Source organism: Teleopsis dalmanni, chromosome 2 (genome assembly GCF_002237135.1).
Source record: "Teleopsis dalmanni isolate 2A chromosome 2, ASM223713v2, whole genome shotgun sequence".
Lineage (NCBI taxonomy): Eukaryota > Metazoa > Arthropoda > Insecta > Diptera > Diopsidae > Teleopsis > Teleopsis dalmanni.
The window spans coordinates 23790355-23808753 of NC_051847.1; the positions used below are offsets into that span (position 1 = coordinate 23790355).

The 18399-nt window shown below is 26.6% G+C and overlaps 1 protein-coding gene across 1 annotated transcript in view; it reads left to right on the top strand.

Moving 5' to 3' along the window:
- LOC119674129 (putative uncharacterized protein DDB_G0286901) overlaps positions 1-8654 on the top strand; it is an 11877-nt gene extending 3223 nt beyond the window's left edge. Inside the window, exon 3 of the mRNA XM_038085254.1 lies at positions 6550-8654. Within this exon, the coding sequence (XP_037941182.1) occupies positions 6550-8654 (2105 nt within the window). The remainder of the gene's footprint in view (positions 1-6549) is intronic.
- Positions 8655-18399: the final 9745 nt, after the last annotated feature.

Consider the following 18399-nt stretch of genomic DNA (forward strand, 5'->3'; position numbering starts at 1 on the left):
AATAATAATAATTTTATATTATGAAAATATTGTTGAGTTTGTTTCTGTGTATATAAAAACTGCTTTGTCAAAAGATAAATTTGTTTTGTTTTATTTTTGCTATTATTTTTATTATACGCCATACATAAAATATGGGATTTCCCTCATTATAAAAACAAAAAAAAAAATGTATCACAAAAAACAATGTACAAAGTTCTAATTTTTTATGTGTGTATGTACATATATAAGTGAAATATTTACAAACATACATTTATACTAATTTATCTAGTAATTGTTTTAAAGTATATTTACATATATTGTAATCATAAACTGCTTTCAATAAGATACTTTTTTTGCAAACCCCTTAATACTTCAGGTTGTGCATCGCATATAAACTTTTATAATTTAATGAATTTCATAGATATATTTAAGTTTTTTTTAAATAATTTTATAAAAAACAATCTGAAATTATTCACAAATGAATATGTAAATTATTCTTTGATGCATTTGTACTAATTTCTGTAGACTACAGTAAAGTTCTTAAATCGAATGCAATTCTTATTTCAATACGAAATAAGAATACGAATATTTATCTGTTGTGTAGTGTTTTTCTCTTTTTAAACAAAACAATATTAATTAAGCATTTAAAATAGTTTTCATTCATAAATCACAGTATTTTTGTACTTGTTTTGTATGTGAATTTTGTGTTAAGATGTTTTTCGCGATGGGAAAAAATTGTTTTTAAACTTTTATATTTTCCCTACATTGGTCGGTTTAATTCGTGGGTCTGTATGTATGTTTATTTACAAACATACAGACATACTTATTTATACTAGTTCGTACTGCTATTCTTATTGTTCAAAATATATCCAATATTTTGTTATGATATTTCTATTTCCTTTTAATTATGAACATACTAAACATACATATATACTCGTATATATTTAAAAATATATATATAAAATTATTTTCATTCAATTTTCGACTTTTTCGTTACACCTACACTTCGGTTATTTTCGAAATATTAAATTGAAATGTTTTAATGAAAAATGCTAAATAAATAAAAAATTTTATATTCTTTTATATCTTATATATGCAGAAAATATATAAAAACAAAATTGATCTTTCTATCGGATATATAAGAAATAAATTATTTAATTTTTTTTTTTTTGCCATTTGACCATTTCGATATCTCTAAGAATTTGTTTTGCATTTATTTTTAATAAAATTTTATATCTGCACATATTTGTATCATATTTTACTATATACCTGCATATAAAAATATTAAAATATCAAAATTATTTCTTTTCGTTCTACGTAAAATATATATATATCTGAAATTCTCAATTAATAAAATCTATACTTAAATTTTATTAGCTCTGTTCTTGTTCATATGCAATGAACTGAAAATTTGTATTTTTAAGTACCAACACAAATGAATACTCTATCTATTTGCATTGGTTCGTCTACCCACTTTATAATTGAAAACAAGGAATATATAAGATGGATGATCGATTCCTTTAAGGAATCTTTGTTGTATCAACTGTTGGTTATTTATAAATCGGAATGTTATTCTCGCCTTAATTCTCAGGACCTGCGGTCTTTATGTAGGTCCTAGTGGTCTGCGTATGAACAACGCTAATACGCTAATCCGTGGTATCACAACGGGCTATTATTTGAGCTCAAGTGGGTTTTAGTGTACAAGGGCGCTACTCCAATCTAACCTGAGCGTAATTGGTATTTGCTATCGATTGAGTTAGTAATTCAATAATTTTTTATTCATTTAATATATTATTAATGGTTTTAAGAAATCCGTTGGTGTAATAACTCCCAAATTAAAATAAAATGCGATTATACCCGCACGATATAGAAAAATATTCTTTTATAGTTTAAAATAATAACTATCAGGTTTTAAAATAGTGTATTTCCGAAAAATAATAAATGCAACTAGTAAAATAATGTATTGATTATGAAAGTTAAACAGTCCTTTCATCAAACTGAAAGACAATTCATGCTTTTTTGATGAATCACATATCGAAAGAAATTCTATAATTATAGTGATTTATATTCTATAATTTATAGTGATTGATAAAACTAATGCAAATAATTCGGTCAAAACTGGGCCAATTGGTTTCAGTTTCTAAACCACCTCTGGTTTCCTCCAAGTAGACACTATTGGTTATAATAGTCGAATTTATTTTGAACTTAGCTTTAAAACAGATGAATGTGGTTGGAAGATCTGCAAACGATTTCACCCCTCTTTGACCATCCCATTACCTTTTTATTATCTTTTATGGCAAGTAAATTTATGTCAATTAATATAATGTAAAATAAAAATAGTATAATAACAATAATTCTCATCATGTTATGGAAGTTGACGTTTTACTTTCACGAAAGAATCAGAAAACTATTAGCTGGAATACAATTATGGGGTAACAATTTTAATTGAAAAATATAAAACTCAAAATACATAATTATTAGTTTCAAGAAGTCCTAATATTTCTCGTATTACAAAAAAATTATGTAGCTATCGTGATATAACAAGACCTTTCTTATTTCATTTTTCACCTATTTTTTTATTGCAACGGCATTATTGACAGTAGACATTGAAATCAATCATTTGCCTATTAAATACATAGCATTATTTTCTGACTTGTAAGTTCCACTTAGCTACAATTTGGTCATTGTATTTAGACCAAAATTGTTTTCAGACAACATTATCGTATAAGAATTAGTTTTTATCACACACTTTTCGTTTTACAGATTAAAATTCGGTCCATCAATTGTCAGTCGTTTTGATATGTTGCGAGATTTCACATGTCCTGTCCATCTTTTTAAACTTAATTTACAATTTTATCGAGTTTTTTGTTCATAGTCAATCAGAGTGAAGTGTCTTCTAAAAATTCATCTAAAATTCTAGCGAGCAATTTCTTGACAGTTGAATTTGATAAAGTAAGTGAACCATAAACAGCTAAAATCTTTTTACGTATTAACATTTTTCCTTTTCTGTTACCTTTATCATAATAAAGTGTTAAATATATCAAACTTTTTATCAAATAAATAAAATAATTAGCAGATAATAATAACCATTTCAAAGTCAAGGAAGTAGAAAACCGCCGAATACTTTTTGCCCAATCCAATACAATCGAAAAAGGCTTAATTTGTATTAAGCTTAAAAATAATAAATATCTTATGTGTATATGAGAGAACTACCAAGTAACATATATCGTTTACATATATAGTGTCTACATTAATACAAATTAGTCGATATATTTTATCTTATCAATTCAAAGGCCAAAAGAAATTGTTTTATATGTTTGGAATATTTAATTATTTTTTGTTTTTTGTTTTTAATATTCCACTATGGGATATTGAGGGAACAAAAAATAATAAATATAAAACATGTAACGTATACGCCGAGTGCGACCTGCTCTCACACAATCGCCTAGACTCTTTCACACGACATATTAAAAAAGCACATTTTCAAGTTTTTCGTATACCTCAGTACAGATTTTTATACGTATATATAATATGTATTAATATGTATATGTATAAATCTGTTTGTTTTGTTTCTTTGCAGAATATCGTAGATTATTTGCAGAATTTTTAGTTATCTTCTAGCATTTAAATCGAACAAACGCGCTTATATCTCGTAAAGAAAATATCGCCAAAAACATTTTTCTGCGTTTTTCGAATTATTGTGTAAAAAAAATTCATAATTTTATGGCAATTTTTTGCAAAATATTTAAAAAAAATATAATTAATTACAATTTGCTTAAAGAAAAGAATTAAAGATAAAAAATGAAAAAGAAAGCATAGTGTAGTGTAATAACTAAATTTTGACAGTTACTACATATATATAGAATTTATAAAAATAAAAAACAAATAAAATAAAAGTTAATAAAAACGAATACTCATTCGTGTAAATAAATTATTTAAATTATAAATTTGTTTAAATTTATTTTAAAAATGTGAGTAATTAATGTAGATAATCGAGGCGAATAAAAACATAAATTAAATCACAGCAAACTAAATCAAAACTAACTAAAATACAGCCATTGTTATCTGCTTAACTGCTTCAGTGTAATTTTTTTTTATTTATTTTAAAAATTATATATACTAAGCTTAAAGGGTAAAAATTTTACTCAAAATTTGAATCTATATCTCTATTATACATATTATGTACGGTGTATATTATACTTGTTTGTTTTATGCTGTTTGCCGATTTTCTGTTTGGTGCTGTGTCATAAATATTTTTAAATTTTCATGTCATTTGTTTATTAGATACTTCAACCATAATTCTTTTTTATTTTATTTAAGTTGCACATTTTTAAAATTTAAATTAAAATTAGTGTCTGCGCTAAATCTGGAAATGAAATAATATTAAAAAAAATAAATTTAAACAATTTTTGCCACATTGAGATTTTAATATTATATTTTGTAAATTAAATTATGTTTTTTATGAAACATTTACAAAAATGCAAAATGAAAATGAAATGAAGATATTTGTTCAAAGAGTATTTATTAATGGAATTAATAAATTAATCTGTTTAGTTACTTTAAGAGTTGTCAGAAAAAATATATGTAGTTTAATATTTTGTGAATGTTTAACACAATAGAATGCTTGATTCTTAGTCCAGCAAAGCATTGTTATTAAAGTTGATATATTGTGCTGACGAATGACTCTAATTGCATAAAATGTACCCAACTATTCGAATGAGGTTCGAATATGTATTCGAATATGGTTTAATATTTTGGTAAATGTTTAACAAAATAGAATGCTTGATTCTTAGTCCAGCAAAGCATTGCCATTATAGTTAATATATTGTGCTAACGAATGACACTAATCGAATAAAATGTACCCAACTATTCAAATGAGGGTCGAATAGAGGTTCGAATATGGTTTAATATTTTGGTAAATGTTTAACACAATAGAATACTTGATTCTTAGTTCAGCAAAGCATTGTCATTATAGTTGATATATTGTGCTAATGAATGACTCTAATCGAATAAAATGTACCCAACTATTCGAATGAGGTTCGAATATGGTTTGATATTTTGTCAATGTTTAACACAATAGAATACTTGATTCTTAGTCCAGCAAAGCATTGCCATTATAGTTGATATATTGTGCTAACGATTGACTCTAATCGAATAAAATGTACCCTGCTATGTGAATGAGAATTGTTTTTTTTTGTGGATTTCCCAATAACAAATGGAGATAGAAGTTCCCGACTCAGTATTTTCATTTAATATACTAATACAGTAGTCGCTTTAAATATAACGAATACTCAAATTAACGATAAATGCATAATTCGTTATTGATTGATTGAAAAGTTATTGATTTAGCAATAACTTTTCTCTCCAATATAAACTTCAAATTCAAATTTCTATCTTAAAAAAGTAAAATATATCGCAATCACATTTTCCTGAGATTTAATTACAAATAAGTATATATTTATTTATTTGTAAAATTTTCAGTTTATACAGGTTTTTTTTTATAACTTATATTGTCTATATTTGTATTTTCAAGGTTCACCCATATACAATGTCCCTAAGAGTAATTTTTCTAAAAAATCGTTCGCAAAAATTCACAATATTTTAGAAACGGTTTGTTAAAATAAGTTAGATTAGTTTTGATTCATTAAATATTTTTTCATTTAATACCTAGTAGAATTTGATTTTTAAAATAGTTTATAAATTATCTTAAGCTTTGTAGATATCAAATTTTTTTTAACAAATCGAAACTTTTAAGTATCAGTCACCACTATATTTCTATACTACCGATCTGGTAGTATTTGTCAATATCTAGCAAAATTTTTATTAATAAATAATGTATGATCGTGAAAAGTCTATATCATGTCATAAAAGTCTTAACCCCTTTCTATTTAACCTGACAACTAATTATAGTTTATTTGTTTTTCGGATTATTCCATAACTAACTCTGAATGTTGTAAATCATTATAGTTCTAATATAATATATAGTTTATATTATAGTTCTAATATAATTGCGTTATGTATTATTACTTTTAACAATTGTTTATATTTAATTTGTTTCTCGTGAAATTTAATTTTTTGTAATATAAATTTAAATTTTAGAAAACCATAAGTAATGAATTGTTCTTTTAAAAAAAGAACCCTTAACTTTATATAGTTTTCGAACAGAAAATATGATTTAGCAAAAAATAAATCATATGGAAATTATAGCTAGAAGTATAAACAATCAAAAAAAAAAGACTAGATTAATTAGAACTAATCGCGTTTTTTGTATTTTCGAGTTACTTAATAGAAAATAGACTATCCAGATAATTTAGCCCATTCGAACTTTACGTTATAAATTTGAAAATGATTAATAATTGTTTAATGATTTTAATATTAATTTATGTGAACAATTTGAATAACATTAATTAGATTTTTATTAATTACAAATGGCTTCAATTCTATGAGCGTTTTAAGAATGTTATACAAATTAATTATATGATTTTTATATGATTTTATATATGATTTTATATATGATTTTATTATATGATTTTTTTTTTTTTGGTTTTCAGGTGTGTGTTTATTTTAAATGATGGCCTAAAATGGCGGCTAAACCACCAAAGCCGCCAGGATTTTTATTAAAACGTAGCAATAATGACGAAAGTGGCAGCGAAAGAAATTCTAATAATTGCAATAACAGTAATAATAACGGTAATAATATCCATAGAGTTAATGGTGTCAATACTCTAAGCAATAACTATAATTATAATAATAGTAGTAGTAATAACAGTAACAATAACAAATGTTCAGTGAAAAATAATACTACGGATTCTATACCAAATAATTCAAATATAACAACAACGAATATAGCAAACGCAAACTGTAATTGCACAAATATAAGTATTATGCACTTATTTCATGAAATGAAACAAGAATTTCCAACCATACCAGATACAATAGTGACACAGTGCGTGAATGAGAACTGTCATCAACGTGATAATTGTATACAAATGTTGCGTAATGAATTGGCTGCAAATCCGATGCCAGCCCAAGCATATCCAGCTAAAGTACTGCAACAACAAAGACAACAACAAGTGAAATTGCAAACGCAACACAGTTTACAGAAACCACCTACACCCTTAAAACCAACACGTGCAGCACCAACGCACCCGCCTATTGTAGCGACGAAGCCCACAAAAAACCTACAATTGACCCAAACGTCGTCCAGAACGAAATTCAATAATTCCCACAATCCTGTGGAGGTAAAAAATTGTGATAGTCATAGTGGTAGTGCTAGTGCTAGTGCTAGTGAAATAACAAATAGCAACAAAGTTAATAAGAAATTCAAAGATGTTTATAATTCAAATAGTGTAATTACACAGAATAGTGTCGGTGAAAGTACAAGTGATATGCCAGCAATTACAAAAACAATAACACCGACACAACGCGCATTAACGAGTGTAAATAGTGTGAGTGATATGCAAGAATGTTCTAATTATGAAACAACAAATAATACGGCAACACCAACAGCCAATAATAATAATAGTAATAATATTAATAATAACAATAATACAGCGGTAACAGAAATCCCATTTACACCACCACAACATCCACCTCGCGCTCGTCCAACAACATTAAATTTGCAAACTCAGCAACAGCGCCAACAGCAACAGCAACAACAACAACAACAACAGCAACAAGTTCTCGAACAAAGACAACAACTACATGTACAACTACAACAGCACATACAGCAACGCAATCAACAGCAGCTGCTACAACAGAAGCAACAATCGCCTCTACCACACAGACCACTAAGAAAAGCACCATTACCTCCTATACCACCAAAACCTTCGCAACTTACCTCGAACAATGCTGTCAGTCCACAATTTCACCACAATAGTTCACTACATTCTCAGCAGAGTAGCTTTTCTAACGAATCATCAACTCTCACCAGTCCGATAAGCTCAGGCGAGTCAGAAATATCAGTAAATGTTTCGTTATCGTCGCCAACAGCTCACCAACACACACCACACAATAACAATCAGCTCAAATCTCCCATACGACATCGTTCAGTTATTACTGTACAACCCGAACCACCGTACACACGCGATTTTCTTGTCTCTCCAACGTCAAGTAATTGTAGCGGCATTAATAATAGTCAGAAAAGTTATACAACGGTCAATTTAACTTTACGACAACCAAGCGCATCCGTGCCACAATCAACTATCGATATATCTGCAGGCCCAGCACTAAACGGTAACGGCACCGGGCTAACGTATTCGAGTACGTCGTACGATGCACGTCGCGGTTATCAAAAGAACTTTCATATAACGGTCACCGACGAAGGGGGTGTATTTAGTGCAAGTCGCATTCGGCCACGAAGTTGTGTCTATCCAGCAGAGGAGGAAGAAAACGATTCAATAACTGGTAACGGTGGTGTCAACCCATTACGTACTGCCTCCTCTGAGCATAACGTTCTAGACGCCGAACAACAACAACTATATCAGTACACTAAACAACAACAAAAACACAATCAAATGCAATTACAGCACAGCACTGTGGCAATCGGTAATGCGCAGTTCAACGATATGTGTTTGTCTAAGGAATTTGATGGTAAATCGAATAAAATCTTTATTTACTTTGCACTTTCGAATAAATGCCAAATATTTATTTGTAATTTATCAATTGTAAGTTAAGTTTGTGATAAATAGCAAAAATTATATTGATTTTCTGTTAGTTATTTAAATAATGAGATTATTGCTATTATTGCTAAGTATTTCCACAGAATTATTTTTAAATAATTCTGTGGAAATACACAAAAACGAGGAGGGAGGCACCAAGAGACTCTACACTTGAGTTTACAAAAAAGTAAATGCGTTAGTGCATTTATTTCGATTTGCCACATACGTGCAACAACAGCGCCTTTATTTTGGCCTTGAATACGGCGGACACCAGACGCAAAGGGCTCTAGTAGTGCTGAATAATCAAAATTATTTTTAAGAATTTTTGCATAAGACATTTTGATCGATTTTTCTATTGATTTCGCGCCCATGAAGCACACAATGTAGTGCGTTACTCTGGTAGATTTAATTGTTGTGATTGCAGACATAAGCATTTCTTCGGTTGATACGAAGAGCTTAAATTGTTTTTTTTTATTTGTGTTAAGTTAAATAAGTTGCAGTTCATAATTACGTTACAAAATTATGTTTATAAAGGTTTTGAAGTTGTTTATGCCGCAAAGTGGGGTTTGTCGAAGACCGACCATATCAACTCTAGTTATTGGTCAGTAATATACCAATCGATTTAAGCTACCCATTTCTCTGTTTGTTTGCAAATGCATTGTTTATATATATCCGTAACTGAAAAATGTAGTAAATATAGTATTAAAATACTTACTTAAGAATAACTATACTTTTAAGAAAGTCCAAGCATTTTTCTTCTTTTTATACTACAAATAACTAACAGAGGTTAGCAATTACGACTGCTACTTTGAGAGAGAAAAAAATGTATCCATTTTTAAATTTTTTCTTAAATAGAGCTATTATTATTAACGGATGTGTATATCAGAAAAAACTTTTCGTTCTATATATATAAAATTATATTTATCGCGTTAAGAATTCCCCTTAACTATTTTGGGTTTTTCAAATATGACATAAGTTTCCATAATTAAATGCATTAATACATTTTTATCAACGATAATTATGTAAATTACAATTTCATTTCATAAATTTATTATAATACTTTTACCAGAAATATATAAATTCTATTTTATTTGATTGATCAGTTTTCTATTTAATTTCTACAAAATCGCATATGTAACTGTAGTTTTGCGGAACAATGTCAAACTATTGATTTAAAATTAATGCTGATTTTCTATTAAATACTTTCAATAAAAATGAAGTAAAGGTAAATGATCTACATGGACTTAGAAAACTAGTACAATAGATTACAGGCAAAATACATGAAGTGTGGTGAGTTGTGGGTGATGTGGTAGGATGTATGTGGTGTGTTTATGAGATTTTTATGCTGGTGCGTTGTTGTTTTTAAAATAAATAAAACATAAATTGACATGACTAGATATGATGACACTTTTATCAAGAATATCTAAAACCAATCTCAATTTTTGTGCTTTCTCATGTGTTAAGAAATAATATTAGAAATAAAGGGCCATACTGGCATCTTTCAGCTCACCATACTTTTTTAGCTCTTTTGCGAAACTGAAAGCTCTTTTCGGTCTTTCTAAAGACCAAATAAAAGATCTGCTATTGATTAGATCTTTCGATTTCAATTGTCACTTTATTTTATATAAAATAAAATACATAATGAAAATAAAAATTAATAATTAATTAATGAATTAAATAAATTTGTAACAATTATGGAACAATTATTTCCAACTTTATTTTAATATGACGTAAACGTAAATTGATATACTACACTATTTTATTTATTTATAAATAATGTATATATTTTATTTATATTTAAAATTTAATATTTATTTAATATTAATTTATTTATTTTTACATTATTTATTATTTTTATATATATATATATTTAAACTATAAATTTAAAACTAATTAATTTTTTTTTGCCACTGGAGCCATAGCTGCTACCATTTCTTTCATGCTATGACCTAAATTTATTTATGTATAAATAATAATAATAATTTAATATATAGTATATTTTACGGCTTTTCATCAGATTTGTATTAAAATTCAATTGTTTACTTACATGCGATAGCGATTAGCGGCTGTTTTTGATTTCACCACGAAAGAAATAGAACAAAACAGCATTTTACCACGAATTACAAATGATAAAACTTTTGAAAGACTTTTGCGTTTTCTACAAACGGTCTTCCGAAAATATTAAGAAAGACTTTTGAGGATCTTTGCCAGAATTGCCCTGATATTATATTATATATACTACAATAATTAAAGCTTATTTATTTTAAATGATCTTAATACTCCTATTTCTAAAATACGACATTTGAATAAAAGGGCAGTTCTGTAATAAATTTTTAAGTCTTTCGAAATATCGAAGGAAAGACTGTTTCAAAAATTTGGCTTTTTTGGCACAAAAGTTTATTAAAAAAATGTTTTATCATTTGTAATTCGTGGTAGAAAGCTGTTTTGTTCTATTTCGTTCGTAGTAAAATCAAAAACAGCTGCTAATCGCTGTCAAATGCAAGTTAACAATTGAATTTTAATACAAATACTGAGGAAAGCCGCATAATATATTATATATTCAATTATTATTATTATTTATACATAAATAATTATTTACATTATTTTAATTAATTGAATTTTCGAGTATTGCTAAATACACTTAATCGGTGTCTTGGAATTGGTTCTTATATTTGATTATTCGTTAATAATTTTTTTTTGAGATTGCAAGTACCAAGGGTTTACTTGTACCCAGCCAAATTTGAAGTTCAGAGAATCAGTTTATTAACTAACTGACCCTGACCCATAGCTATAAACTATTATACCTATCATAACTGACGTTAAATTACAATTCAATGATTATTTACTAAATATAACTCATGTCATAAAAGAAGTGGTAGCAGGTATTACTGCATTTAACACAGCGGAAAAAAAAATTAATAATTTTTAAAATTATAGTTTAAATATTAAATATTAGTAAATAAATAAATCAATATTAAAATATTAATAAATATTTAAATTTAAATATATAAATAATATATATATTATACGTAAATATATAAAATATATATTTTAAAATTTTTATATACAGTTTTAAATTTGCGTCGTTAAAAATGAAATTGTTCTATTATTTCAAATTTAAATTAATAAATTAATAGTTTTTATTTTACTTATGTATTTTATTTTATTTAAAATAAAATTTATACACGAAAAACAAACAAAATCTTAACTGACGATCGAAATCGAAAGATCTAATCAATAGCAGATCTTTCATTTGGTCTTTAGAAGGACCTAAAAAACAACTTTCAGTCTCGCAAAAGACCGCTGCTAGAATAAGAAAGATCTGTCAAACGATCTTTTGCAAGATTTTTGAGAATAATGAGCTGAAAGATCATTGCCAGAATTGCCCTGTAAATGATGTTTTTGGAGAATTTTATTTAATTAACTCTATCTAAAATATGATCTATATAAGACTTAAATTCTAGATACAGTCATAAAGTCTCTAGAGCTAGTTTAAATTTTTAAGTTACGAAAATGAGATCAATTTACTTAATTTTTTTAAGTAAACGTAAAATTTTCAATTTTGCTAGTTTCCAGTTTTTATTTTTCCTATGTATATACTAAGTTCTTTTAAACGGAAAATTCTCTTTATCGTATAGAACTGCTGATCCTTGTGTGTCCGTTATTTCTCACAACTTAAATGATACTTTTACATTTTTTTTATTTGATATTAAAAATGGTGATGCGGTTGTTTTCTAGGGATTTTTTAATTTAGTCTTGTTTTCTCTTTTCGCTTTAGTATTGCTAGTTGGAATTTTCTTTCCTTTTTTGGTACTGTTAGCTGGCGCATTAACTTTAATTTAATTTCATGTATTTATGTAGACAATGTTGAACGATGGGTGCATGGCCAAATTAATTTAGTTACTTAAGAGTAATTTAAATGCAGTGTGACTTTTTCAAAGAGTACATTAATTATTTTAGTAAATTTATTAAATTATTTTTTTCTTCTGCTACAGCTTTAGGTAATTTCTATTGCTGTCATAGTATATTTATATGTACATAGCTAATTATTTAATAATTTTAAATTAATGTTATCCATTAAGAATTTCAATAATAACATCAAAAAAGTTTACTTTGTAGTTATTAATTAATATATTATTTTTAAATATATTTTTAAAAACTTGAATTTTAAGCATTTTTTCAAGTTTTTACAACATATATGAAATAAGTAATAACAGTTGTTAAAGAAAATTATAGTAAATAAAAAACTACGTAGCGAAAAATTGAAAAATATCTATTTATAGTCATATATGTACCTATACACTAAAAAATAAAACGTCATTATCATTCCATTACTATCTTCAGAGGTTCCCATTCTTATCAGTGCTAATGTCATTTTCTATCATTTTCCTATATATCATATATATATATATATATATATATATGTATATATACATGTATGCTAAATATATATATGTGTGTATATATGCAAAGCTTCTGAAACGGATTAATTTTTTTAAATGAAAATTAGTGCAGTCTGTTAATTAAATATATATTATGATAAGATAGCCAGTTTTTTATTATTGTGTTACGCGTTTTTTTTTGCCTTGTCCAGAACAATGTTTACGAAATATAGTATGGGACTATATTATTGTGAAATTGTAATTCTTATCTTAAATAAAATATATTTGATTTTGTATTAAAAAAAATAAATAATATATTTTTGTGTAGATGTGCAAACGGTGGATAGATAAATTGAAATAAAAATTGATGTCAGTTTTTACACGAAAGATAATTATTTAATTTTTTTTTTTTTTGCACACCACAACGACCCTGAAAGACTTGGCAGCACAATTAAAAGGAAAACAATATCTTTGGAGCTAAAAAACAAATTGTTTTTTAAGCTCGAAACGCCTCCACGTCTATCCCATTAAAAAGTTTTAATTTTTTTCTCTTCATGTATGTGTGGAATAATTTCTACGAGTATCGTCCACTGATCGTTGTTCTATTTTAATTTTTTGATTAAAAGAGGAATCGATTTAGAGAGTATGAGAACATTTATATCAATGTATATTCTGTTATAAGGAAAATTTTTTGATCATACCAGACCACATATACACATTGTGAATTATGTGCAACAAATGGCGACAACAGCTTTCTACTCTCGTTCAAGTTCGAGGTCTTTGAAAGAGAACAAATTTTAAAATTTTTTCTATTAACACATGTATTAGACTAATAATTTATGAGTTCTACACCGTTGCTCTGCTTAATTTTATTTAAATATACATATGTATATATAAACTATGAATATATATATATGTATATTTCTTTTATTTACGCTTTCGAAATCTATTATTATTTGTTTTAATATAAACTCTGTCACGAGACAATTGTTTTCCCCAACAAAACTAAAAGTACATAAGAGCACGTTATCATGTGTATGTGGCTTTTTGAACCGACAAATGAGAACAACATTTCAAGTAGTATAATTCCCAAAATGATATTTTAATGGCAATTATAACAAAATTTTTAGTTTTATTAAAAGTTAACATCTCTATAACCTTCATTATATGTCATTACAGTTCAGTAATCCAGTAATCCAGTAAGCCATATATGAGTGCTATATTCTTGCATATGAATCCAAAAATTATTTTATAAGTTTCCAAGAATTATTAATACCAACAATAGTTTTCAAGATATTCTATAACTTACAATGCTATCAGAGATAGGAATTACCATATTTTCTTTAAACAGTGTTATAAGATAAAAAATTAATAGAAGTCGGAGAATGTCTGGTAGATGTAACAAACTTAAAACATATTTAGACAACTTTAGTCGAAAATATATCACATGGGAAATAATACAATCCTAAGTTTAACAAGAAATAGTATTATTCACTTACGTAACTTGTTAGGAAATGACTTCTTTAAGGAGATGGCAGAGCTAAATACGTAACAAATATTTATAGTAAAAATTTCAACATATATTATTAAAACCAGAAGGTTGATCAAAATTGAATTACAAATTTAGAGACATCGCTCTTAGTACAATAACGGATCCAAAACTAAGTGAGTCATCCTTATTGGAGATTCGCATTTTGAATAATAATAATACAATATTTATTACCAATAGTTCTCTGATTGCAAATACAAAATTATACTATATATATGGCTTTATATATATATGAATATGAGAAAATCTATATGAATGTTTAACGCTAAATACTGCAGCTTATTATTAGTTTAATTTTTTTTTGATTCATCCTCAATACACATGTATTAATAATAAAAGCTGAGTTCCTAGCTTTCCTAGGATTATATATATTATTTATTATTTTTTCATTTTATTATTATTATTGTATTTTCTTTCTATTCTTATTTATTTTTGACTGCTGTTACTAATGCACGCAGAACACATCATCAACTATCTACATTACCTACTCGCTTTTAGATTCCAGCATTCACTTGTTCAAACAATCTATTCGCTTACTATCCATTCAAAATATATACTATAATTAACCATTATTAATGCATGGCAATTAAAAGAGCAATATACATAGATAGTATAAAATATAAATATTGCTATCCTAATATTTTACCCATATAGAAATCGCTTTAAATACGTTCACTTTTTGGCACATCTAAAAAATTGAGTTCAGTTGAGATCGAAACTAGGAATTTATGTGTTAGCGCCTAGCATTTAACATTAAGACCTTTTGGCCATTGTCTCAATGTTATTTTCCAATTTTTATTTTATTTTTATAGCGACTTTATATTTCCGATATTTGTCATTTGAGAACAATAGTTTTTAATCCCACATTTTATTTGTTTTCTCATCAAGTTAGCATCCCGAAGATACTTTTATATTTCATTTTATTGCTAATAATAATAGATGATAATAATTTTCGGTATTTGAATGACAATCATGTTTTCTGAAATCTCTACAAAATAAGCTAATGCTTTCATAGCTAATTTGGTTTTCAAAAATATTGATGAAAATCGAAAAAACTAAGAATTATAAAATTATAGCGTAAAAATGCAATTGCTTGCGTTTACGGCGTTTGCTAAATATAATTTTCCGAGTTGAAAGTTAAATATAGCAAAGTTTTTATATATGAAATTGTCGAAAATGTGTGCCCGTCAATAATGAAATAAGCAAGTTTGAATAATAATTAGATGCCAAGTTTCGTTTCAATTTCTTATTAAAATTACAAGTTATCAACAACAAAATGAGATTATTTTTTTACATAATTATTTATAATGAAAAACATGATTATAAAAAACAGGATTGTCTCATAAATCCTTCGTGTTTCTTCAAAATTATAATAAACGACCAATATAACAAATTTTTAGGTGAATAGCTTGTTCCCTTGTTCCCTTGATCGCCTTGTTTTTAAAGAGATCATATTATTGCACTGCTACCCGACGCTACATAAAGAACAAGTGTTCTTTATGTATTTATATAGCAGTGTAAGGATTTTCTTTTCTTATATAGGAATAGGAATAAATGGGGTACCAGCTCTTAATGGAGCGGAACACTGCGACCATGGTTGATCTTTTGTGCTGCAACAGACCCTATCCAAACAGAAGAAATTTCACCTTCCGAATGAAAGCCAAAATATCGGCCGTTGGAGACCTCCTAATATCAGAAGGGGGAGTAGTTCTCGACCCAGAGACCTCCTGGCCCAGATCAAGGCTGGACAGTCACAGAGAATGTAACTGGAAGTCTCATCTGCTTTCAAGCAGAGTCGACAATCTATCTCTTCGGACAGACCCATTTTCTTAAGGTGATAGCGCACTCCATCAACTCTGTTCTGCTAAAGAAGGATACCTTACTATAGCGATTCATCATATTACATAATACATTAGAAGTTCGCTATATATAGCAGTTCTCTGTAATTATCATCAAATTTTTATTTTCACTATCATAAAATCCTTTAATGAAGTTTCAATAAAATTAAATTTACTTTCATGTCATCACGTTATATATCTTTAAAATAAAAACGTTGCGATTTTGGTGATAATTAATTTGATCTTATTAAGTAAATCCCATAATATTGGATAATACCTATTGGATTCGATATGTTTTAGCAATAAGTTTAAATTTGTATAAATTTTAATGATGCCTACTTTTGCTCCAAAGATAATGGTTGATTATTAAAGAGAATTATCATATATTGAATGAAATGAATCTTTCGACTACCCAAAACTTTTAATATATAAAGTGTTTTGTACGTTAAATTGAGTTAACTAGTTATATAAAACTATCAACTATTCATAAATATTAGTGTTTAATTTTCTCGTAATAACTTCAAAATTTAAAATCATATTGATTGTTTGTCCAAAAATTCAAATTTTAATTATGTTATCTTATTTTATAAATTCTCAGCGATTTGATTTCGTTTGTATATTTTATTTTTTTTTATTTTTAAAAATAAATTTCAAATAAGTGTGCCAAAACAAATATCTAGAAAAAAAAAATCTAGAAAATATTTTATAAAAATTTTTTTCTAATTTTATATCTATAGGTTTATACATATACATATTGAATTTTTTTTTATTTTTACATCAGTTTTGCATATTTTATTTGTTTCTACTCATCGAATATATTTTTTGTTTTTTGAATTATTTCATACTTAAAATTGTTATTAAATTATATATTATTAGTTTTAAGTTTACTTTTAAAATTTTTAAAAATAAAATTTCGCACTTATAAATTTAAATAAAATATTTTTAGATTCAAAATAAGAAAAAAGTTAGACCTATTTTTTATTTTTTTTTATTTTAAATATAAAATATTTTTTATATTTTTTTGCTATAATAAAAATAAAAAACATTTCTTCTTTAAAGCTTGAAGTTTAGTACTTAGTATCTTTAATGCTAGATTTACATAAAATATCACTGGCATTTATTAAACATAAATATTTTTCTTTAAATTTAATAAAAATCTAAGTAATGTAATACTGATATTTCAACATCTAATTTATACCAATTGCATCAATGTATGAATATTGCTTCACTTTTATCCAGCCTTTTTTTTATTAGGACCAAACTCATACCCACTCGTTATATCTCAAACATTCTTTATTCTCATCCTAACACATATATTCGTTTATCAGTACATAAATGTTTCTTATTCTACATGTCTCAGATAAAGTAAAGTGATATAATTAACATATATTTGTTTCTTATTCTTCTTTATATTTAGCACTACAGTCTAGTGTGAACCTGAGCCTCCTTCATAACCTGCCTCTTTTTGCTTGGATCTTGTGTAGTTGTTTTCCAATTCAGAACACTGAGGTTTCTGGCGTTCTTGTACAACTTTTCCTTCCATCTCAGCTTCGGTCTGCCTTTATGCCTTGTTGTTATCGGATTAGTATTAAATATATTGGCCGGATTTCTTTTAGGTCCCATTCTTACAACGTGAGCTGCCCATTGGAGTCTTTTTGCTTTGACAAATCTTACTATATTTTCATTTTTAAGCAAGTTATCAATTTCGTTGCACGAACATATATTTCTTTAACTGATTTAAACTAGAAAGATATATACACGAAAGATATAAATACAAGAAGTTGAAAAAAATTTTATTCACTTTTTGGAAATATGCCTTTATATTTAGTAATACCTGTAAATATATGATAAAAAATTTTTTAAACTTATGTACTTGTATATACTGATATCTTATATATCTATGTTATACAATAAAAGTTAATTATAATTAGTTGGCAAGCGCATCAGTTGAAAACGGCTGGACCGATATGAGTATTTTTTTAATGTTCTCA